Raw genomic sequence first — 24434 nt, 5'->3', positions numbered from 1 at the left:
CCCCCCGGACGCTATTTTTAGCTCAAAAATCCGGACATGTCCGGGGGAATCCGGACGAATGGTAACCCTAATTTCAAGCACACAGATTGGTGCACGCTGTGAGTGTGGCATGTGTGTATTAGTATTGTTATGACTATTTATTGGCATTGTGGTAGTGCCTAGCAGGCTGGTCATGGAGCAGGATCCCATTGTGCTAGGTGCTGTACAAACACAGAACAAAAGGACAGTCTCTGCCCCAAAGAGCTTATTATTTTAAAAATCATTGTAGCTAGATATTTATTTTTTGGGCCAGGCACATGCTGCACTTGCTGCCGCAATAAATCCCCATGCTTTTGGGGGAGCCTTGCTTTGTGAGCACCCCGCCCTAGCTTGTACCCAGGACTTCCCCCTCTCAAATAGCCTGGCAACACCCCTTACCTTAAAGAACTCCATAAGGTCCAACCCCTCCCAGTTGCAGGAAGCCTCCCTATCCAGCTGATTCTCTCTGCTCCCCCCTTTTCCCTTCAGTAATAGGAAGCACCCTGACCCCACTCTTCCAAGTGCTGCAAACCCAGCCTATTCAGCTGTCTAAGTCTAACCCTCCCATCCCAGATGTGTGCTGCGGTTTATGGAAGTCTACCTGAGGCCCTGCATGTTGTATCAGGCCCTACAAAACCTAGCACCTGATCTACTTGATTGTTTCCCCATTTTGATATTCTTTAGACCTTGGATCTGTAACTCACTATGTTCACAGATTCTGTCCAACGCCTAGCACAACCGAGCCCTGACCTGTTTGGCCCATAGGTGCAACTGCTATATGTGTTCGTAACTAGTTAAACAGGACACTGTCGATCTTGATCTTTTCTCCCTTAAGCCTGCTGTCTGTTTATTTAAAATTAAAAGAAAAACCCCAAACAGAGAGAGGGTTTTTGTATCTGCCTTAATTTTAAGTACATTCTCCCAATCAGCCTTTAACGTGACTTCATGTCCATGGAACTGCCCTGACAGTACATCAGAGATGCTCAGGATGTCTGACATTCTGTACACGCATGCTGCTCCTCTGCTCTGTTCTTGTGAGCAGGCAGAGCACTGAACCATACCAAAGAGCCTGTTTTATCAGAAAACAGGAATTCTTGTATATTTCAGTGCCCTGTCTGCTGGCAGGGACTTAGAAATATCTTCAGTGCATGCATGCCTGCAGATCAAACCAAATTCAGCGAGGTTGATTATTCAGGCCCGCTAGCTTAGATTGCCTCTCTCTATCCCTGTGCTGTGCAGCCTGTTCACTAGAATACTTGGGTAAAAGCCAAGGGACACAAGCTCCCTTGTTTAGTAATGGACGGTTCCCTACCCCCACATGGGAAAATGTGCTTGTGCTCCTCTCCGCTCCAGACAGTGAGCAGTGTGAGCTTACTGCTAAATCCATGATGCAGACGTATCCCAGATTAGCTGGTTCTTTTTTCAGTAAGGCTGTCCGGGGCTCTGCTGTGTTTAAATATTCTTTGTCAGTACCAAATATGTGGTTTGCTCACTACAGTGACCTTCATTGTACTACTAGATTGTGTGCCTTGTGTTACAATGTTAAATTAGCATTATCAGCATGTAGTGAAATCCCAGGGACACTGAGGACAATGATGTAATGTCACACACCAGACGCTTCTCATGTGATTTACTGTCAGTGGTTAGAGCCCTCGTACCATACACTCTGGGAGCTTGGCTACACTTGCGAGTTAGAGTGCATTAAAGCAGCCCTGGGTGCCCTAGCTCACTCCCTGTCCACACTGGCAAGGCACGTAGAGTGCTCTGACTCCAGGGCTAGAGTACTGGTACTCCACCTCGGCGAGAAGATTAACGCTTGGTGCACCTTGGCTGAAACACCCGGGCATCAGTGTGAACGAGGTGTTGCATTACTGCGCTCTGATCAGCCTCCGGAAACCTCCCATAATCCCCTTAAGTCAAGTGGCCACTCTTGTCATTGTTTTGTAATTACTGCAGGAATGCGGATATGCCCTTTGAAAGCTCTGTTTCAGACAGCCAGCATGTTTATCTGCTCTGAGACAAAGCAGCCATTACTGTAGAGTGCTCTGTGTGTGTGTGTGTGTGTGTATGTGTGTGTGTGAGAGAGAGAGAGAGAGGCGGGGGAGGAGGGAGAGGGAGTCTGCTGCAGTCTGAATTTACAAGACCGCATGCTAGCATGCTGATATGCTCTCAGCCCCCCCCAAAACTCACTCTCTCTCCCCCCACATACACACAACACACTCCCTGTTACACTCCACCTGCCGTCCCCATTTGAAAAGCACGTTGCAGCCACTTGCATGCTGGGATAGCTACCACAATGCACTGCTCTCTGTGGCTGTTGCGAGAGCTGCTAATGTGGCCACGCCAGTGCGCTTGCAGCTGTCAGTGTGGACAGATTGCAGCGCTTTCCCTACTGCACTCTACGAAAGCTGGTTTAACTCAAAACGCTCTACATCTGCAAGTATAGCCATGCTCTGGGTTAGTGTCCAACTCTTGTCCCCTTCCTGTGGTTTGCCTTTCCATTAAGCTGACTCTCAGTCTCAGCTTTCTCCTGAGCTTGGCTTGTTCGGAAGCTTTCTCCCTCAAGGCCCTTCTCTTGCTGCCCCTAGGTCACACTTTCCCCTCAGACTGCTCTTGGGCTTGAGCTAATGAGCAGCATCTGGTCTGATGTCCTACATGAGTCAGCAAAATAGCTCTTGATGAACAGAAATTTGCACACAAAGTATTGAGACATGTTTTTAACCTTGTCAAGTTATAATATTGACCTTCCAAGAGAGTGGTTCTTTTTCTGGAAGACCTTTTTATATTTTATTGTTTTAAAAAAATGCTTCCCAATGCTAGAACTATGAAAGGTGGGGAGGATGCTAGCCCTGCAAAACTTCCAGTAAAGAATACTGTGAGTATGATATGTTACTGGGTTTCCCAATGATGTACTGGTTCCCTTTGAGATATGTGCTGTGTCTAATTCTGAGATGGAAAGATTTTCTTATTAAGATTAGTTAAAGGAAAAACTGCTTCCATGTTAGGGAGTCAAACATTCTCAGGGCAAGAAGCTGTTAATGAATCAACTGCGATGAATTTGTTTAAAGAGTCTAATGATCAATTTTCATTTGTAATACAGGAAGTAGTGATGTTACTGAGAACATACATACCTTGTGACTCTAGTAGTGTGACAGCCCAATGGCAGATGTGGATGCTTTTTCTAAAGTTTAAAGATGTGGTTAAAGCAGGTTGTACACCAGTTTTTCCAAGAGCTTCCATTCTGTCTGTCTTATAAGTGACTCTGCCTCTGGCCCAGAGGCTCAAATGCAGATTGTAATTTAAAAGCAAAGTGTCAGTTTGTTCATGGTGACAAATGCTACTTCTCACCTTGCAAGTTTTTAATCTGCTGGGCTGAGATGATCGGTGGGGCAAGTGATCTTTACAATGTATTTTGTCATGGTTAATAGTTCTCCTTTAACTGAAAGGCAGCATCTTTAACTTTGCTGGCTGAGCCTTGCTCCACTAGAACATGACTGCTGGTGAGTCAGTTTCTTTCCTCGCGTACCCTTACTTTCTTCATTTACTCTCTGGCTTTACTCTTTCATGGGTTCTTTGCTTTTCCTGACTCAAGCTAGGTTTTTTTTTTTTTTTTTCCCTTCTTCAGAATTCCAAGCATTTTTATCTTGCCACAGGGATACTTTGCAGAGATCAGAATTCCATTTTGTGTTGTGTGCTAGAGCAGGGTGGGCAAACTTTTTGGTCCAAGGGCCACATTGGGGTTGCAAAAGTGGATGGAGAGCCGTGTAGGGAAGGCTGTGCTTCCCCAAACAGCCTGGTCCCCGCCCCCTATCCACCCCCTCCCACTTCCCACTCCCTGACTGCCCCCCTCAGAACCCCCCGACCCATCCAACCCCCCCTGCTCCTTGTTCCTGAACTGCCCCCTCCCGGGATCCCTGCCCCTATCCAACCCCCCTGCTCCCAGTCCCCTGACTGCCCCAACCCCATCCACACCCCCGCCCCCTGACAGGCCCCCTTGGACCCCACTCCCTATCCAACCCCCCTGTTCCCCGTCCCCTGACCGCCCCCCCGAACCTCCGTCCCATTCAACCGCTCCCTGGTCCCTGACTGCCCCCTGGGACCCCCCGCCCCTTATACAACCCCCCAGCCCACTTACCATGCCGAGCAAAGCATGCAGAACAGCATGCCTGGTTGCCGTACCGGTCGTGCAGGAGCACGCAGCTCCACTGCCCAGAGCGCTGCCCACGTGGTGGCATGGCTCTGCGGGGGAGGGGCCGGGCCTAGCCTCCCCGGTCGGGAGCTCAGGGGCTGGGCAGGATGATCCCGTGGGCCGTAGTTTGCCCACCTCTGTGCTAGAGAGAGCAGCCTGCTATACTGTTCCTCTCTCGGAGCAAGTCTATTTTCGCTGCACAATGAAAAGGCAAATGAGGGGAATTTGCCCAGTTCAATTGTTTTTCACGTGAAAACACTCTTTAAGTTAAAGTTTTATGTGCTTTGATATTTCTGAATCCTCTCCAAATGCTCACACCTCAGCTCATCCTCTCCATGCAGTGTTAGCATCCACATGAGGCAACTTGCTGAGAAAGCTGTGGATGCATTATCTCTTACAGGAACCTGGCACTCGTTTCAAGTAATTCACTCATAAGTGTTAACATTTTTCTTGGCTGTTGTTGCTCGAGTTTTAGTAGCAGGACCACCATTTTTTTTTTTTTTTTTAATCCACCCTCATTCTCTCTGCATCATGTCTGTGAGCACTAATATTCAGCAAAGTCTGTTTTTTCAAGGCCATTGCCATGTAGCATGTTTTTCCCACCTCAGCATTGCTGGTAGAGATCCCTTAACTTCCTTTATAAATGTGATTGTTTGGTTTTGAATAGTCACTGCTTTGAACTGCTCACTCTGTGATGGGAGAGAGCTTAAATTTTCTTCAACTTCTTTACTCTCTTGATGAAGAAGCAGTGAAGAATTGATTATGCACTGATCCCACAGCATTGGGAGTTGGCAATGTATTGTGAAGTTGTATGTGTTGTGCAAGCAAGTGGGGAAAACAAATTTAGGTTAGCTTCTCCTGGAGGTGCTTGGGGTTTGCAGTTCTTCTGACGCCACTCACATTCTTGTCTTTGCAGATATACCTGTCTGAATAATAATAATAAAAAAGTAGAAAATCTGTCTGATCCGTGTCAGCTGGGAATTAATCGTGCAGTGAAGTTGTATAAAAATGAGGTTAACAATGTAGGGTCAGATTATTTGCTGACTGGCATGGTAGAGGTGGGACTGTCAGAGCTGATGACAGTTCCCTAATTCTCTGGCCAGCTGTTTTCCTGGAGACAAGTTAGTGCAGCCTAGAGGCTGCTCTAACATACACCAGATAGTAACTGTCCTCCTTTTCTTCCTGACATGCCCCTCTGCACTGAAGGTTGTGGGGAGGATGGTGTAGGAACTGGCAACACTGTCTCTACATCTCATTTGGCCTATGCTATACCAAGAGAATTTCCAGCTAGGAACAGGCAGCCTGCCTGAGCAGAACAAAGGGAACAGAGTGAGGCAGAGAATCTGCCCCACTGACTTCAACTAAGATAGAGGGCTGCTATCCAGGCCTATAAAGATTTTGCCCAGGAAGACCACTTTTGCCTTTGGGGAAGGAAGATCTATGGGTTCAAGGCTTGGGATCATTCTACTGCAGTTCAGTAGTGGAGGAAGGGGAGGGGGTAGGTCTCAAGTCAAAGTCAAAATGCTTTTTATTTCTCTGGTGGGGAAGAAGGGAACTTGGACAGCTCTTACTGTGGCTTTTTTAGTCCAATCTGCTTTCCAAGCCACCTTCTGATCATAGCCTGATTGCATGAGGGTAAGTGAATGTTCCCAGAAAGACTTGCAGAACTTAAGGCTTGGAAAGCAGATTGGGCTAAACAAGACTTTAAAAATAAGCACCTTGTGCTGGATCCCACATAGAAGGTTCCTGGGTTTGACCTTCCACGGACATCTTGTTCATCTCTGCAATAAATTCTGCTACTCCTGATGTAGCCATCTAGCTCAATCAACTGCAGATGAAATTGTAGTTGGTGCTCTACACAAGCCATACAAAAGAAGCAACTCCTCTGTTTGCATGGCTAATTATCCCTCTAATTACTGTTTGGTAAATCTCACCTTTTTCCTTTGGATTTGTAATGGATCTTGAAGTTAACATGACATTTTGCATAAAACAAGATTGTAAACAACATGTGAGAGAATATAAAATGCTGGCACATACTTGTCAATAGGATTTTGGTCATTCTTCTGCACAACCAGCCCTGGAGCACGGAGCATAATTTATTTTGTCTAGGTTCTAGATACAAAAAGGGGCTAGATTTTTATTAAAAAAAAAAAAAAAGTTATCTCGAGTATTGCCCTACAAGTTGTAACACTCTTTAGGCCAACCAAAGTCGGTCCTTTTTTAAGTGCTTGGGATCAGTTATTATTTCTGTTGAGAGATTCCATCCTTTCCTTCTCACAAATAAAGCGTGTGTGCAGTTCCAATCTGCATTATCTGCTTGTTTTGCTGGAATGTAGCTTTACATTCTTCCTTTTGGAAATCTGAGCACCTCTAAACCTGCCTGTCAATTTTCATCCCCCTGTGCCAGGATCCTAGAGTGTCCTTATGTCCCCAATCTTAATGTTCTAGCGATTATTTTGGGGGCGGGGGGGGGGAAGAGGTCATAAAAGATCAGAACATTGGTCCATCAGGTCAAATATCCTGTGTCCAACAGTGGCCAGAGCCAGCTGCTTCACAGGAAAGTGCTAAAGTCCCTGAAGTGGGAAATTATTGAATAATCTATATTTAGGGAAAGTTTATTCCGACCTCTGTCAGAGATTGACTAATGCCCTGAAACATGAGTTTATTTCCCTTCCAAACTCTTCTCTTTTGTTCCAAGCCCCATGTACCTGAGTGTGTGTTAAAGGTGTGTTGGAATATGATACGTGGGAGCTAGGGTAATGTTTTGGACACAGATGGTTGATAAAATCATTGCACCCCTATCATTAGGCAGCTCTTTAAAACAAGCATATCCCTGTCCTCTATTTTATTTACTCCAAGGACTGTCCCTGAAAAATTCAGCTCTTCTGTTGATTTTCATATTTTTTAAAAGGAACTTGTGCACAGATATGGGAGAAATGCACTTACATTTATCAGGCCAGCTTGCTGAGGTGTGTGTATGTATGTGTATGTATATATATATATATATATATATATATATACACACACACATATATATAATGAAAAGGTATGAAATGTGTCCTTGTCATCCCTACTGGAATGATATTGTCACATAAGGTTCCCAGGATACCCATGTGAGATTACCTTGAAAGACCCTGATCTGCATTTATTAGCTGTGCTTCATATTACCATGAGTGGGCTTTAAACAACATGTTGTTGCTCTTCCGATCTCCTCCTACTGCATCTGACTAATGTTTTTGTTCTTTCTTTTCACAGGAGGAGGAGCAGCCTCCCCCAATGCAAACAAGGAGGTCGTCTCTCAGTGGGTTATGCTACTTGACTATGGGCCTCATTGTTTTGCTCCTGGGCCTTGTGTTTGCATCCATGTATGTCTACAGATATTTCTTCATTACCCAGGTACTATACAATCTGAAAATTCCAGTTCTCCTGCCTCCCCCCTCCCTCCCTCCCCAATAAATTTAAGCAGCCACAACACCTGCCTCATTTATTTTAAAAAAAAACACCTTTTTTATGGTAGCACCTACCTGTCCCAGCCTAGATCAGGGCCCCCATTGTACTAGGCACTGCACAGACACACAATAAGAGACAGTCTCTGCTCTGAAGAGTACATGAAAACTTTCCAAAACCAACAGCTTTTTCTTGCAGCATAAAACATTAGGACAATTTCTCTTTGATTTTTCTGTACTATGTCACTATATAACTGGCTTTGCTTAAGCTATCCATAACCCTGTCTTGTGATTAGCAGTTACATTTGATATAGCCCATTGCATCATTCAGTACACACAAAGCAGGAGCAGTACATGTCTTTTATACATGAAGTTGCTTTAAGATTACTTTCAAAATTGAGACTGATTTCCAGCAAGTAGATTCACGTGCATTTGTCTGCATGTGATTGTGCATGTGCAAAGTAGATGCATAGGCAAATATATGAAGCTAGTCTGGGCTTATATGCAAATGCACATGGCTTTTGCCGATTCCTGTTGGGCTGTGTGTGCGTCCATACCTACAAATGCACTGACTTGGGTGGACACAAAATGAGCATGGCTCTATACAATCTGACCTGTATATGGAATAGCAGGAATACACAGTCCAGAAGCCTTTTGTTTTTCCAGGGTATATGTAAATGTCCTGTCACTCCTATGTCACAAACATAACTTTACTGGTCTTAGTCATAAACCATTTTTAAAGAGTGTTTTGCCAGGAGGGAGCAGAAGGGGTTGGGAAGAACACAGAGCTTAAGAGACTGTTCCTTTGTGATCTGTATGTACAGCACCTAGCACAATGGGACTCGGGTTTCTGGCCCTACTGCAGTACACATAGCATTTCCTATTGTGCTTTAGTAGTAGTATTTACTATTGGAAAATCAGTGAGGGTTTTCCATGAAGCCTGCAGGAGTTAGGTGCCCAAGTCCAGTTGAATTAGGTGCCTTCTGTTAGATGCCTCCTTCCTAGTCTAAGTACACAGCAGTTAAACAGCAGCTGTTCAATACACTTCAAAGAATATACACATGAGGGCTCCTTTAAAAATGCATCCGGGGGTGGGGGGGGAATTGTTTTCTGTTATGTAGGTCAGATTGCCCTCAACTCTAGAAAGAGATTGGTGTATTATTTATATTACACTAGTGCCTAGGGGCCCTATTGTGCCATGCACTTTATAGATACGTAGTGAGAGAGACAGTGCCTGCCTCAAAGAGCTTAAATCTAAATAGACAAGGGAACCAGGCATAGACACGTGAAATGACCTGGTCAGGGTCTTTCAGCAGGGTAGTGACAGAACTTGGATTAGAACTCAGACCTCCGGAGTCTGTTGAGTGCTCTAACCATTTGGCCACACTGCTTCCCAATATAATGCTATTTAATATGAAAGCTGGGATCTTTCTGAAACTTCTTGACTGTTCAGCTCTTCTATATTGTGGCAGAGGTAATTTAAACAAAACCCTCCTATTCAATTAGTGTTATCTAATGATTCCCTAGAAATGTTTGAGGATGACGAATTAATCATATTCTTTTGTTGAAAATGTGACTTGTAAAATATAGCTTTTGGTGACTTTTAGGATCTGTGTGCTGAGTGGGCCAACTAGATAGAATTCAGTTGCTTTGGGGAAGGAGGGAATGTAGCTTATTTATAGTCACAGTTCTAGGGCAAAACCTGCCAGCTGTTTCGATCTTGACTTGAAAATTTCTACCCTATTGGTGGCCAGTTGCTGCTGCTTGTGGTAGTGCCCTGATGTACGAAGTACTTTCCAAATATACAAGAAGGGATGGCCCCTGCCCTGAGGAGTCACAGTCAATGACAAGTAAATGGAAGTCAGGGAAGAGGAACAACAAAGGGATTTTTCTGTACAAATCATCTAGTCATTGTAGGCAGCATATTCATAGTGGGATTTTGAGAAAGAGATCTTAAAAGCTGAGGGGGCAGAGCCTTGTGGATAATTCAGGTGGGTCAGACCACACATAGGAGGTGACATGGAAGAAAGGACAGAGGTGATGGCTCAAGAGACTGAGCAATGGATGGATAAGGGTGAGAAGCTCAACAAGGGAGGGTGAGGGGAAGTTGCAGTAGATTAGTGCCCCAGACCCAGGTTCAGATCCCCACTCGAGTCACAATCTAAGTTGTCCATATAAAATAAGAAGCCAGATCTGTGTGTGATTGATGGTTTCTTCTCAAAGGAGACTCCAGACTGAAGTGCATTGATGGAGCTCTTGTGGGGAATTCTGTACATTCTGTGCTTGTGCTGAAGCAGAAAGGAGGACTTCCCCTCCCCCAACCATTTTCATAAGCACTGAATTCACATACTTTGTTTAAAAAAGAAAAATCCCTTGCCCTCATTTTAAGAGGCAGAGTGCATAGCTTTCTTGCTAGCTGAATTTTTAGCCAAAAATACACCCAGTCATAGCTGTATAAGGGCTTTATGATGAGGACTGCTGTCTATTGAACAGCTATTACCAAATTAATTCTCTGAGGACTGCAGGATCTATGTGTCCAGCTTTTATCCACTCAGCAATTTAGTCTTCTATATGCTCCCTTGCTCAATAAATTTCCTTGCTGCAAAATTAATTTCTAATCTGCATTTTCAGGTATACAAATAAGTTATCTCCACCTGTCTTTATAAATGAGCTTTAAACCCTGTGACAATTTTTTGACCATTTTTTCACATCTTACCCATAGACGCAGTTGCTGGGGTTATTTTTACATCAGGATTGGCTTACAAAAAGCCTGTTGTCACATAACATTTAAGCTGACTATTGACTGGGTGGAGGACAACATCCAGTGTCGCTGCTATCTGAACAAAAGGAGGTGATCTGAATAGCACTAAGTGCAAGATGATTCATTCAAGGCTTTACATTGGACATCTTCATTGTGTGCTGCATGCAAGAGCAAAGGATAGTTTATATCAAATAACAGAGAGAAGCCCATTAAACATTGACAGTGGTGCTTCCTGGCATCAAGGCTGTGTGTGCAAGGTCTCAGGTGGTTACAGTATGCCTATCTGGTCACGGTGATCAGACTCCATCCTTTTATCCTCCTCTTGTTTTTGTATGCCGTGGGTTACTGAACAAACGGGGTCCAGTGGTGCCTGCTTGTAATGAATTTAGGTAGAGTGAAACCACATCTACAGTGAAGTAGAAAATTCCTAGTGGTTTCGGTGCATTGCAGTGTGCAAACTGCAAATCCAGTTAGAATGAACCTCTCTGCTTATGGCAACCGTAACTGTTCTATGGAGGAAGATAACACTGCTGTAAACTGTGCTCCATTTGGGTTTGTATGGTGGGTGGGAGGGCTCTGGTGTGTCTATAGGACTAGAAAACAGCTACTAATGAGGGGTGTTTTTGCACTGCAGTGACCTGACTAATAAAACACATTGACAGACTTGTTCCTAAATGCTCTCAGGGACATGTTCTGTGAAACAAGCTTAGTGGCATTGCTTTGTGCCCTCCTTCAGTGCCATGCAAAGCGTTGTTTCTTGATGAGATTTGTAACGGGGTGTGTGTGTGTATGTTCCGTCTCCACTTTGTTCTAGTTTCCACAGCTTCCCCGGGAGAGCGTGTTCCACTGTGGGGTCCTCTTCGAAGACTCTCTCTACTCGCCATTTAAGGGGCAGTTGGAGTTGCATGAGGATGTGAAGATTTACATTGAGGAGAACTATGAGCAGATCAACATCCCAGTTCCCCAGTTTGGGGGGAGTGACCCTGCAGATATAATCCACGATTTCCAGCGGGTGAGGAATTTCTGTAGGCAATGGTTTTTCGTTATTATAGTTAAAACATAAGAGCTGCCATGCCAGCGCTGACTAATCATCCACCAGAATCCTTCCCCTGACTGTGGGAAATAGCAGGAGTTTAGAGGAAGGCACAGAAAGTTTTAATCACCTAATTGTGTAGTTCTAAACCATGCAGGAAACTTGTTCCTGATCATTGATGTTCCTAATCATCTGCTGGTAATCATGTTATGCCCTGAAGAATGAGAAGCGATATTGTTCCCACATATGACCTTATGTGAAATGTCCCAACCTGTTTGCCTCAATATCCTGAGCACTGAGTTCCACGGACTAATTTGGTGCTCAAAGTAATTTATTACCTGTCATATTTTTACATTTGATGTTATGAGTTTGAGTGCATAACTCAGCTTTGGTTTCTGAATGCACCTTTAAGACTTAAGTATAGCATCGAGACCATATTCGTAAGAGCTGCACACTCTGGATTCTTGTCTAAGTGCCTCCAGGTTCTGTTGGAGTTCTAAGAACCCCCAATATTTCCATTGCTTTACCTGCTGAAGGTACTGTTACAACCACCATCTTTTCAGCTGAGTGTTACTGGGCAGGAATCCTTCAAGTCTGTTGGCATCAGTTCATAATTGACCAGAGGTTTCTGTCAAGTGTTGGATTGCATAACCTCTTTCTTGAGGTTTAAGTGAGTTGCTTCTGCTTTACTCCCAACCCCAGCAGCACAGATAGCACATAACTGGACATTGAATCTGTATCTCACATAAGGCCGTGCAAAGCCACCGCTGTTAAATGAGTCAGATGACTAGACTGTACAGATGGGATCTCTTTAAATCCCATAAATTCAGTAATGATCCAGTTCACTAACCTCCCACATACAGTATATAAGGCTAACTCTTTGAAAGTGTTTGGTTCAGCTGTGCCCTGCTTGAGTGTGTAGATCAAACCACAGTGCAGAGAGAGACCAAATAAAGAAGTGTTCTGTGGAGTAATGGGAGAAATCAGGCTTAGGAATGCGCTGGGACCAATGAGTCCCTCTGATATTCATGCTTTTATGTAAGTACTGCTCAAATAGCTAATGCAGCAGGTGGTATGGTAGCTGCACAAGCAGTGATGTCAAGTATCTGAAGTTTAATGACTTGGTGTAAACCCAGGCTGCTCACACACTCACCTGCATTCCATTAGTGTGTGTAATAGCATAACGGACCACAAGGACGTGCTGAGTTTTCTTCACAGAATTCCTAGTTTTGCAGGGTTCAAAATAACCTTTTTACAGTAACAACACATCCTCAATTCCCCTTTGCCATCCTTTCCTCGTATTGTATCTTCAGCTTCCTTCTGGTGACTGTTACAATGAGAGGGACTGTTGCCCTTCCTAAAACTCACATTATTACTGTTTTCGTGGCTGAGCTATTGGCAGAGTGTTGCAAGTTTTGTTTTAATTCCCTTCTACCTAAATGGTGACTTAATCCAAGGAGCAACTTCCTGAACAACTCAAGGGATAAAGGGCCAGATCCTCAGCTGGTGTAAATCACTGTAGGTCCATTGATGTCATTAGAGCTTTGCGGATCTGGTCCATAAGTGTCCAGAGGAACATAATGACATTGACATCTGTTTTTTTCTACACAACACTTATCTGAGGTTGTGTAGTCCATAGTATCCTACTGCTACCCACCTCAACCCCCCTCTTCACCCACATATGCATGCACTTAAATTCTGCCTTAAGAAGAAGAAACTGGAAAATTCTTTTCTGCCACATTGGTTTGCTGCACCTTTTGCTGAAGCTTTAAATAAATAGTAACTGCACATGGAGATAAGGCTCTTTTGAGGGCATGGAAGATACAGTTTTAGTAAACCCCACAGGAGCTAGTGTTGCCTACCTGGGATACTTTAATATGTTTGTTGTATACCTGAGCCGAGCTTCTGTGCTCTTTATTGGTGAATGCTCAAGTGCATTGCTGAACAGGGGTAGATGTGCGTAAGGGCTTTATTGCTGTATGTTATAGAAGGGAAGAGTAGTAAGGGGTTGTCAGGGCTGTGGACAGATAAGATTCTATAGAGAGAGGCAAAAACTTAATGTCTATTTTAAGTAACATTTTTCTAGATAACTTGAATCTGGGGCTTTGCCCCAAAGGGGATTATTGTGGTAAGTGGGTGGTTTTTTGTTTTTGTTTTTAAATAGTATCAATTTAGTCTTTAATGGATCCTATTGGTGTATGATGCCACAACTCCACCCCATTTTGTAGGGTTTTGTAATTTTTAGTTCACTCTCCCTTTGGACTAATCAGAAAGATCTCTCTGTTTTGGATCTAGGGGTTGACTGCCTATCATGACATAGCCCTGGATAAATGCTATGTCATTGAACTGAACACCACTATTGTGATGCCACCTCGCAATCTCTGGGAATTGCTGGTTAATATGAAGGTATGTCTGGATGCTATTTTTTTTAATAGACTTCTGTTGAGTTAACTCCTGTGCATCAATTAGAATTTTCCCTTGAAAAGAAACTGCTGTATCTGTGAAAACAGGCATCGGATATGACTATATTTTTGTGTACAGTTAAGGTTTCAGAGTTTAACTGAAACCTTATTTTTTTGCACACAGTGTGGTAACTCAGGCATGTATAGATTTGTATAAGATTATTTTTATCCCCCCTACTTAGGTTTGTATCTGTTAAGAGCAGAGAGGAAATGCTCTGATACCTTTTATGGATTATATAATTGTAGCAGGTTTCAAGGACAGGTTAGTTTGTTTCCCTGTTATATTCTCTTTTCACTAAATGTAACCAGTCCCAAGAGTAGAAAAGATAAGCTTATGTATGTTGATAAGAGTCTAAGGAAAAGGAGGACCCAGGATTATTGACTGCATAACAAAACAATAGAGAAACAGAAAAGCTAATATTAAATCCAGTCAACGAAAATGCCAGTTTGTCCTTACCGATAACTAAATTACAGAGGCAGTAACATGCTTTTTCTTACACGGGATTAAAGGTCTGACATTCAAGATGTGAGTGAAACTATATGCAAATCGAGTATCCTTGTGTAAATGTCTGGTTTAGCTGAATAATCAGTCATTTGCCTGGGTGAATGCTCGACTTGTATGTGCATTTGCACACGTGTATCTTTTAAAATGATGCCCTACATATGTTTTAAGTGTAGACCTAGTTTTGCCCAGCTTTAAACCCTTCCCTTTTGGGTGAGCGCCTGTCTTGGTGACCTATTGGATTGATAAATGTTAGAACACCCCCTCCCTTCCAGGAAGCTCACTTTTTTTCAAAATCCTTACTGAGGGAACTGGATGGCTCAGGTTGGTCCTGGGACAGATGGCCTTTTACCTCTGGTCTGCTGATTTGAGTCCAGCCCAAGTCATCATTGACCAAAACTTGTTATCTGATGACTGTTTTGGATCTCTGTGAAACAAGATTGGGGGTCCCAGTCTGGTTCCTAGACTGATATCTACATGAAAGTCAGTACAACAAAAAGGCACTAATTGGCTTCCTCACAGGATAGGCTAGGATTGAATGGGCAAAGAGATGAAATTGTCATTTTATGTCCCCTGAGTTTGTCTCTCCAGGTCAGTTTGTGTAGATTAAGAGAGAGAGAGAGAGAAATCTAAGAACCCTCATCTAGTTAGAGGAGGGGAACTGAAATGCCTGTGACAAAGCACCCCTGCCATGCTGCAGTGATCAATCTAGATGAGCCAGCAAAGAACCTGTCAGTCCAAGTGGTTCCATATTGAAAGCTTCAGAATAGCTGCATCTCCTGATGTTCTATTTTTCCTACAGCGAGATGCTTAAAACTGTGTTTTTGTCTTTTCTCTTATAAGCAGCCCTTTGAAAAGAAATGGGTAACAATGTCATTACCTCATAATTAAATCCTGGGATTGAGGAACAATGGTGCTCAATTGTTTTAGCTCCCACAAATAACTAAATCTAAAGACTGAAGAAACTAGATTGACTGTCTCTTTCCCACACATTGGGGACAAGAGGAATTCTGCTCTCCATCCTTGTATACTAACATGATAGTTGTGCCGGTAATTGAACTCGTCATGCAGTCTCTTTCTCCTCCTGTAATGCAGATGGATCAATAACCTAACTTTTATAGAACTGTGGTGTTAGCATATAAGAACTTCCACTAATTGACTGATACTGCAGTATTGCATGAGAGTTTTATTGATCCAGTAAACTGTGCCAGTCCAGCAGCACAGCACTGTGTTAAGATGGCCTGTTTCCCATTCATTCTCTAAGGACATAACCAGTTTTTTGGCCAGTGGTAATTAAAGGCCTAGGATCTGAAAAACTCACTATCACTGCTTGATTTTTTTCTGACCACATTTAAATTGGCCTCTATCAGGTTTGTAGAAGTAAGGGTTCATGGTGAGCAGAGGATTTGTTAAGAAGAGTTAATGTAGACTGGATGAAGGACTTAAGTGAATGAATGAAAAATGAATCTTCAAATAAAGGCACAGCTAACTTTGAGTCTGTGTTCTAAAGCTCCCAAGCAAATTTTCCTCCTGATCCCTTTTATTGCCAATATAGCTCTGACGCAAATATCTGATCATTCCTCAATATGATATCACGGCTGTCTCTAAAAATATATACAAACACATGTATGATTTTTCTCTGTGACTGTTGTGAAGAAAAATTGATAGATGCTAGATGGACCCTTCTCCTTTCTAGGAGTTTGAAGGCCTACCATTATACTGCAAAGTGCAATTTATAAAGATGGTGTGTATGGGGTGAGCTGTCAGAAATGATTTGAAATGGTCACTATCTAAAGCCATCAGACCAGGAAATAGATGCAGTAATCCTGGATATTCTAAAGAAATCAAGAAGTGGGAAGAAATATTGAAGGCCAAGGCCAATCAAGCTTTTGAGGTGTGCTCAGTGTCTGAGCAGTGTTTCTTTTTGACCTTTAAAATGAATTTAAAATATGGGCCTTGATCTAGATTGAGGCTTGGGGGCAATTATGCCCCCAATTTTGCTTGAATAATAGCTTAAGATTCTGTATCCTAATATTTTAATGATACCAGTATCATAACCCCCCCTCCTGCCCCAACACACATTTATTTATAGCCTTCCGTTCATTTTGCACCCCTGATCCTTGTGTATATCCCAAACCATCTGGTTTCTGATGCTTTTGGTCAGTTTCCCAGTGGGAACAACTATTGGGTGGATGGGATGTATAAAATCCCAGCAAATGGAGCTTCAGATCTTAAATATTTTGATACATCGATTTAAAAAAAGAGAGCTCTTTTTGATGAGCTATGAGGAGGCAGTTCTGTTTGTTTTCCTGAAAGGGAGTGGAGCTTTATTATATCCTTTCGTATGGGTTTGTTGTTTGTTTTATTATAATAGATGTATAGCTTTGCATTAGGGTATTTTTGGCAGTAATGCAAGGAACATACATGCCACATGCTGTATGAGCTAAATCAGGTTAGCATACATCCATTTGTGACCTTTAGCTTAGATAAGTGACCCGCCAATTGCACTTAAGAGGTCCACCACAAAGAACATGGAAATCACCACCACCAGCCTGGTTCAGGCGAGAAATAACAGATGTGAGAATGAGCTAATTGTTGTTAATACGTATGAATATGCCATTTTATGGATTAAGTGCCCCCCAATATTATGTGGATGAGGAAATTAAGTTTGGACATGGAAGGGGGGCACAGAGTGCTCAGGCTCTATAAGAGGGGCAAGCCACCATGTTGAGTTGTTTTAGGTCAGGTTTTCTTGGGTTTTTCTGTAGCTTTCTAGCTCTTTCGCTCCTCCTGAGTTTTTCATCTTCCACTTGAGAATTGAGGAACCTGGACCATCAGACTCTTTTGGCATGCCAAACACGAGGTTGGTCCTTTTGGCTCTTACCACCAGGTTATCAAGGAAGGATGTGACTATGTTAATCTTGGAAGTTTATATAATAAATAATACCACATACCTCTAGAACAATACTATTTCCTTTTTCGTTCTGGTTGATTTGTTTTTCATTTGATTACTATTCCATTTATGTCAGTAAAAGTCTTTAAGGCAGTATTTTGTTCTCAGTGTCCTTGTCATACATACTGAGGGTCCTTGCAAAACTCTGTTCTGGGACAAGATCTGATCAGATCAATTGGCGAGCCCATTATCTTTATTACATAAACTATAATATTAATCCACTAAAAATCAGGCAGCAGGAGCTCAGATTGGATTATCAAATTGATTTTATTTAATTTTTGGAAAAAAATGTAATTTCAGAAAGGAACATACCTGCCTCAGACATACATAATCCAAGAGGAGATGATCGTTACAGAGCATGTCAATGACATGGAGCAGCTTGGCTCCTTTATCTACCGTCTGTGCAGCGGCAAAGAGACTTACAGGCTGAAGCGGAGGACTGCTAGGAGACGTAAGATCCTTGTGGTGCTTGATTGTATTAACCCTGTTTTCCACTGTTTCACAACTGCTGACAGTAGCGATTGACTCATGGTGATGAGAGGTACAGACTCTTTGTGAATAGCCGCAAGCTTTTCAAAACTTTCCCACCGTTGCAAACCCAGTGCAGCTTCACCCCTATTAGTGACATTGGAAGCTCCAGTGTAATTGTGTACTGGCTGCCGCAGGAATTTTTACCAGTGTGTGTATTAGCCTAATAGAAAGGTTGATAAAATGCCTGTAAGAGCCAGCTGTCCATTTACATGAGAGCTTCTGGGACTGAACTAGTATTTAGCAATGCAGGGAAATTTTTCAAAAATATCCCTAATATACACACCCACTTCAGTGGTAGCTATTGAGAGCAGATAAAATCTGCAAATAGACTTTAACTGAGCCCTATCATGGGGTTTACACCTCTAATAAAATAGTGAGACTGAAGAAGTGGTGATAGGGAGCACTAGGCATTGTCTATGGTCTGGTCTATACTACCCGCCTGAATCGGCGGATAGAAATCGACCTCTCGGGGATCGATTTATCGCGTCCCGTCGGGACGCGACAATCGATCCCCGAATCGGCGCTCTAACTCCACCAGGGGAGGTGGTAGTAAGCGCCGCCGACAAAAAGCCGCAGAAGTCGATTTTGCCGCCGTCCTCACAACGGGGTAAGTCGGCTGTGATACGTCGAATTCAGCTACGCTATTCACATAGCTGAATTTGCGTATCTTAAATCGACTCCCCCCTGTAGTGTAGATGTAGCCTATGTTGGGATTTATTCCAGAATAGGTATTCCTGATTAACTATTCCACTTTGGAAATGGTTTAAGCTAATTTGGAATAAGGCATACTGATCCCAGAATATACGCATCTGCACACCAAATTAATCAGGAATAGTTAATCTGCTTTAAAGTCACACCCGACCTTATTCTGGATTTATTTTCAGGTATAGACAAGCCCTTAGACTATTTTAGTCCCTAAGGCGATGTGAAGAAATTCATCTGTGAGTGCCTTATATTCAAAGCTAATGTAGCCACAAAAGCTTTTTAACCCCAGCATTTTTAACTTACTCACTATCCAAAGTCCTTATTCTCCTACAATTGTAATATATGTTAGTTTGATTGGATCAGATTAGATTTTTGACAGGCAGGGAAAGAGGAGGTTTGCCAGCCTTTTAGCATGTTGGTTAGAATCTCCATAGCTGGAGGCTCCATTTATCCCAGGGAGTCTCAGCTTGGTTCTTCCCGCACCTACCCCTTAAAATATTTATCCTACATCTTCTTTTGGAACAAAATATACTCCTCACTTCCTGCTTCCTTTCTCTATTAACCTACTGCACCAACAAGGGTAAATGGGTACTGTGATGATACTATGATTCTAGAAGCTGATAGATATAGATACAAAAATAGGTAATCACGTATTTTTGTTGCAGCAGTGTGGAATAGCTGCCATGCAAAGCTATAATGGAAAATAGCTTCTGCAGTGCAGAAAACTGTTAAGGTATTAGGGATGCTGGAGTGTGCAATATTTGTTTTCTGAAGAGATTCAAACTTACTCCAGGACAGTTGAATAAACGGAAACTTAAACTGGGGTGGCAAGTATTTAAGCACCCATTAGCTTCATTGGGTGCCCTGTCGTACTGTCTCTTGAGTCATACTATCTCTTGATTTTTGAGCTAATATTAAGAAGCTGTACACTGAAACCAACCTTTCCACACTACTCCCTATTACTTTCCCCGGCTAGGAACTGGGTAGTAAGGGCTTCACTCTGCTGCAGGGATTAAACTGATAAGAACAGATACTACACTTGACCAGAGCTCCAAGGAGCTGAGAAGCAATTCCACTGACTTGGTTCTCATTGCAGGATTACATTGTTTTCTGGGGGAAGTGAATTTGCATGGCTTTCCTTGTTGCTATACAGTTGTTATATTTCAGCATGCTAGAGTTGTTTGCATCTCATCTGATTTTTTTTTCTTCCCCTGCCCCATCCCAGACACACCTACATAATGCAACCATCCTAACTTGGCTTTTGTTTTTGGTCTCTTTTAGGTATCAATCGACGTGAGGCTGGAAACTGTAATCACATTCGCCACTTTGAAAACACTTTTGTGGTTGAAACTGTTATCTGCAAAAAGTCATGAAGCAGCTCTTCAAATGTAACCCTCCTCTGCTTTGCTTGCACAAACAGATCCTCTCCTTAGAAGTGATAATCTGTCTTACTTTTTTACTCTCCCCCTGCTTGGGCAGCACTAACTTCTCTGATCCCTTGTGATTATACATTGGACTCTATTGTCTCTGTCCTGTATGTACTACTTACTTGGGACTCTTCGTTGGGCTTAAATTTACACAGTAAACCAAAATGCAACTCAGAATAGACTCAGTCATTTGTGAACACAACAGGACAGGAATCCCATCATGGAGGATACGTGCTCTGGGAAGTGTGGGGATGGAAATGGAGGGTAAGAAATAGCATGCAGTGTAGAAATGTTTCATTCTGCTGGAATCAGTGGGTGGTTTCATGCAGACATAATGTTGGCACAGAAAAGCCAAAGTAAAATAATGCCATTAAAGGAGGGGTTACCATTTGGATGTAGTAACTAGCAGAACGCTGTTAGATGCAGTAAGAATACAGGTCTGAGGTTTGCAAATGCTGCATCTAGGGAAGTTCTGCACATAGAGAATTTCTGCCAAACTAAGTAATAACTCTTAGTGTAAATTCTTGTTCCAAGTCATCCAGTGAGCGTGCTTGCTAAGAGCCTATTTCACAAACAACAAATGGAGCCTTTACACACTCCTTGTGCACATTGCTCTGAAATTATCTCACAGTGTACTTTTCTGAGCAAGGACTATCTGATTCTGTTCCCATTGACCATTCTGTGCCCCTCAGCTGATCTGCAGGTGGGGGTAGGGTGGGGAATGGGAGGGTGGATTCTGGAAGGAGTCAAAGGCAAAAAAGAGTGACTAAATTGAATGGAGACTGATTCAAGCTTCATGACCACAAAGAAGTGAATGGAACACAAGTATATATATATCCCAGCACAAATAATAGGCCCAGCTTTGGGTAACTTTTGATAGCACATTGTGATATTTTCACCAGGAGGACACTGTTCTTCAGCATTTAGCCCAACATATTGAGCGCACACATTTATCTTTTTATACTGGGCAGACAGGCCTTCACTTTCCATATATTTTCCTGAAGTAAATAAAGGGGCAGAGCCTCAACTGGTGTAAATTGTCATCGCTCCATTGCAGTCCTTGAAGTCAATGGAACTATGAAACTTTACACCGGCTAAGAATCTGCCCCGTACAGTTCTAACTACTGCAATCCATATTTAAAAAAACAAGATTCCATACTTATTTTCTATCTGAATATCTCCACTGGTCTCACACTATCAGAGGCTTGTGGTCCTATCCCATTTCACATGTCCCTTCTCTGTCTGACAGTCTGAGCTATGCGGTACTCCCCTTCTCCATGGGGCCTGGAGGCAGACCAGCTAATTGGTTATATGCTAGGGGCAAGGAACAGCCCTTCATTGGAATTCGGCAGAGTTCTCTGCCTCCACTTTTATGCAAGTGGCATGTTAAGGGGGTCTGCTTGTTTGGGGACTTTGAAGATCTTAATGAAATAGTTAAGCAGCTTTTTCAGTTTTTTTTACACATTCATTTTCCTTACTTTAACCTGCCAGGATCTTTAATGTGTCCCTGGCCCATCTTGCAAGCACAAGCAGTGACCCCAGCTTCAGAGCTTGTAGAGGTAGCAGCATCAGCGTGAACAGTCTGTGTTTTTTGAGAGAGTTCTCTTGTATAGTGTAAAACAGTCCTCCTTTTGTAGTATCACAAGCACTTACGTGGGCTATTTTTATGCCAATAAGTATTGTCTAGCCATGTACAATCTTGCAGAACTAACTGGCATGTTAAAAGAGACCACTCAACACCCATATAGTTTTTTTTAAAAATGCTGAACTACAGATGTGATAGAATCCTTGTATAGACATTGAAACAAGACCAAGATTTGGTTGATCAATATATTGCATAGAAATAGTGTGAACTGAACTGCATGTCTATTGATCAGCAAAAAGAAAAAAATTGTAGGGTGATTATTTTTCACTCTGCTCCATAACTATAGTTAAAATTAAGTAGGCCCTTGAAACGCAGGCAGTTTTTTGTTTTTGCTTGTGTGAATGGAGTTAATTTCAAATTGGCACAGTCTTTTTAATTGGTTTCCAGCAAATCTGGACTTGTTCCCCATCTGTTGAAATGAGCTTAATGTTTTAGAAAGAGGAAAGATAAAGTAAAAGCAAGTACAATCATTAACTCAGCAGAACCAAAAAAAAAGAGATGTTTTGTGATAGACAACTTTAAAGTAGTAATGCTGTGAATTAATTATATGAAACCAAAAGCAGAAGTTTTAGGCAAGCATGCAGCACAACGGTAATTTGTCTGTCCTGAGATATTGAGCGTTATTTTTTATATAAACCTATAAAAAGGAATTGTTAAATTTTAACCTATCAGAATGCAGACTTTTTAGACTTACTCTAATGTTTAAGTTTATGGAAAATGAAAAGTCCTGTACAATTCACACAGCTTAGTAAGGTATGTTTCCCCCAACATCAGTAGGGTATGTGCTTTATGTATAATTAATTTTTCAAAACACAAAATTCTCTCTCTTTTGTCCTAACCCTACTTTGCAAAGTGGATCACTAATGTATATTGGGAGTGGGGAAGGGAAATGAGCAGATATCAGTTTGCTTGATGCAAATACAGCAAACTGGTAAATTTAAGCCCTGCATTTATTTTTGCTTTTAGGAATCTCAGCCAACCTGCACTCAGGTGGAAATATAAACTTGTTTCCCTTTTCCTTCTGATTCTGCATGTTTTAACTGGTCATTAAATATGCTAACTATGTGCAATCCATGAACTTAAGAACAAGGCCTTAGTTCTTTAGCGTGAACTAAAGTAATCACAGTTCATAGGATCAAAACAGCAGTTGTCTAGTAACAAAACTTAAAATGCTTTGTATATTTTGTCTGTTAGAGAAATCTGACCTGTTAATAAAATCTTTTACCTCTGATTTCTTAGTTGTTTCTTTATTTAAAGGGTCGGGTTTTTCTGTGACGCGGTTGTTTGAGAGGCACCAGATTGTTAGCTATGGAAACTGAAACCACCTATTTTGTCCCAGTACAGATCAAGCACAGATAGCAGCAGTGGAAGCTGTTATACCAGTGTGCCATCATCCTTAGTTTGGAGGGATCACCTCTAGGGATGACTGAGAAATGCAGTCACCAGTGGGGTAGGAGCGAAGGTAGGAGCTCAGTTGGCTCTGTCTGACATTTAGGGAGCACCTGACAAAGGATGACAAGGGGTAGCCCAGAAGAGGGGGGAGAGAAGAGAAGCTGAGTATCCTGGAGTAGCAACCAATTATGTCTCCCTGATAGTCTGGCCCAGCCTTAGGGGCTACTCTAACTTGTGCCAGCTGGGGATAGCTAGAACAGAACATTACTCTAGCTCACTTTCCCATCTCCAGCTCCTGGAGCTGCAAGGTGAGTGGCATAGAACTTGGTTGTGCTGGCTCTGTGTACACCTGCTGGGGACTTCTCCATACCATGGGTGGCGAGTTCTATGGGCCCATGGTGCCTGGGCACCAGGAATATTCCTGGCCCGAGGCCCAGCTCCAGCAACGTTTGAGGCCAGGTCTCTCTTTCGGCCCCACCTGCCACCCCCGGGTGCTCCCCCCATGCGTCCCCCGGGCGATTTAAAATTGCCCCCACCCACCACCAGCAGCACAGCAGAGCTGAGCGTCTTCCTGCCTGCTTGCTCCACGTGGCTGCCGTCCCTCCCTACAGCCATGGGCGGGGTGGGTCTGTGTCCTGCTCCAAGCTTCCCTGCGGCCAATAGGAAGCTGTGGGGGCAGTGCCTGGGGGTAGCAGCACACGGAGGCCCCCTGGCCCGCCCTGCTTAGGAGCCCCCCAGGTAAACGCCGCACCCCACCACCCCCTCCCAGAGCCTGCACCCCCTCCCCTTCCTACACCCGCCTCCTGCCCCCAAACGCCGTCCCAGAGCTTGCACCCCTTAGCCCCTCCCGCACTCCCTGCCCCAGCCTGGAGCCTGCACCCAGCACCCCCTTCCATCCCCAAACTCCCTCCCAGATCCTGCACTGCCACCCCTTCCCACACACTCCCTCCTACCCCCAAACTCCCTCCCAGAGCTTGGACCCCTCACCCCCTCCTACACCCCTGCCCCAGCTCAGAGCCTACATCCAAACTCCATTCCAGAGCCCGCACCCCCTCCCGTCCCCAAACTCCCTCCCAGAGCCTGCACCCATCACCCCCTCTGGTCAATTTTTGAAGTACTGTAGTTGATTTTTTTATTCTCTTCCATTTAGATTCTTTTACTCTGCTCCTCACCAGGCTATTCACCACAACTATGAGAGTTCAGTAAAAAAGATGTATCTTGTAACAACTGCAGTCTCCAAAACTGGCTGCTCTTCATGACTGACCATGACCAGACATCATCAAAAGCTAAAATGTTATACTTTTACAAAGTTGACTTTCTGGCATTTCTCTGGATGAAGCTTTCTGCTGCATTCCTTTGCAGTCAGATGA

At 43.2% G+C, this 24434-nt stretch overlaps 1 protein-coding gene across 1 annotated transcript in view; it reads left to right on the top strand.

The window, feature by feature from the left end:
* Window positions 1–22903, top strand: part of ITM2C (integral membrane protein 2C) — a 46557-nt gene extending 23654 nt beyond the window's left edge. The window contains exons 2-6 of the mRNA XM_026649930.1: window positions 7463–7603; window positions 11229–11426; window positions 13743–13853; window positions 17665–17815; window positions 19882–22903. Coding sequence (XP_026505715.1) covers window positions 7463–7603; window positions 11229–11426; window positions 13743–13853; window positions 17665–17815; window positions 19882–19973 — 693 coding nt within the window. The 3' untranslated portion in view covers window positions 19974–22903. The remainder of the gene's footprint in view (window positions 1–7462; window positions 7604–11228; window positions 11427–13742; window positions 13854–17664; window positions 17816–19881) is intronic.
* Window positions 22904–24434: the final 1531 nt, after the last annotated feature.

The sequence above is a fragment of the Terrapene carolina genome, unplaced genomic scaffold (genome assembly GCF_002925995.2).
Source record: "Terrapene carolina triunguis isolate 2854851 unplaced genomic scaffold, T_m_triunguis-2.0 Scaffold88, whole genome shotgun sequence".
Taxonomy (NCBI): domain Eukaryota; kingdom Metazoa; phylum Chordata; order Testudines; family Emydidae; genus Terrapene; species Terrapene triunguis.
Note: the sequence above shows the minus strand (reverse complement) of the source record. Positions and strands in the feature narration are given on the sequence as shown.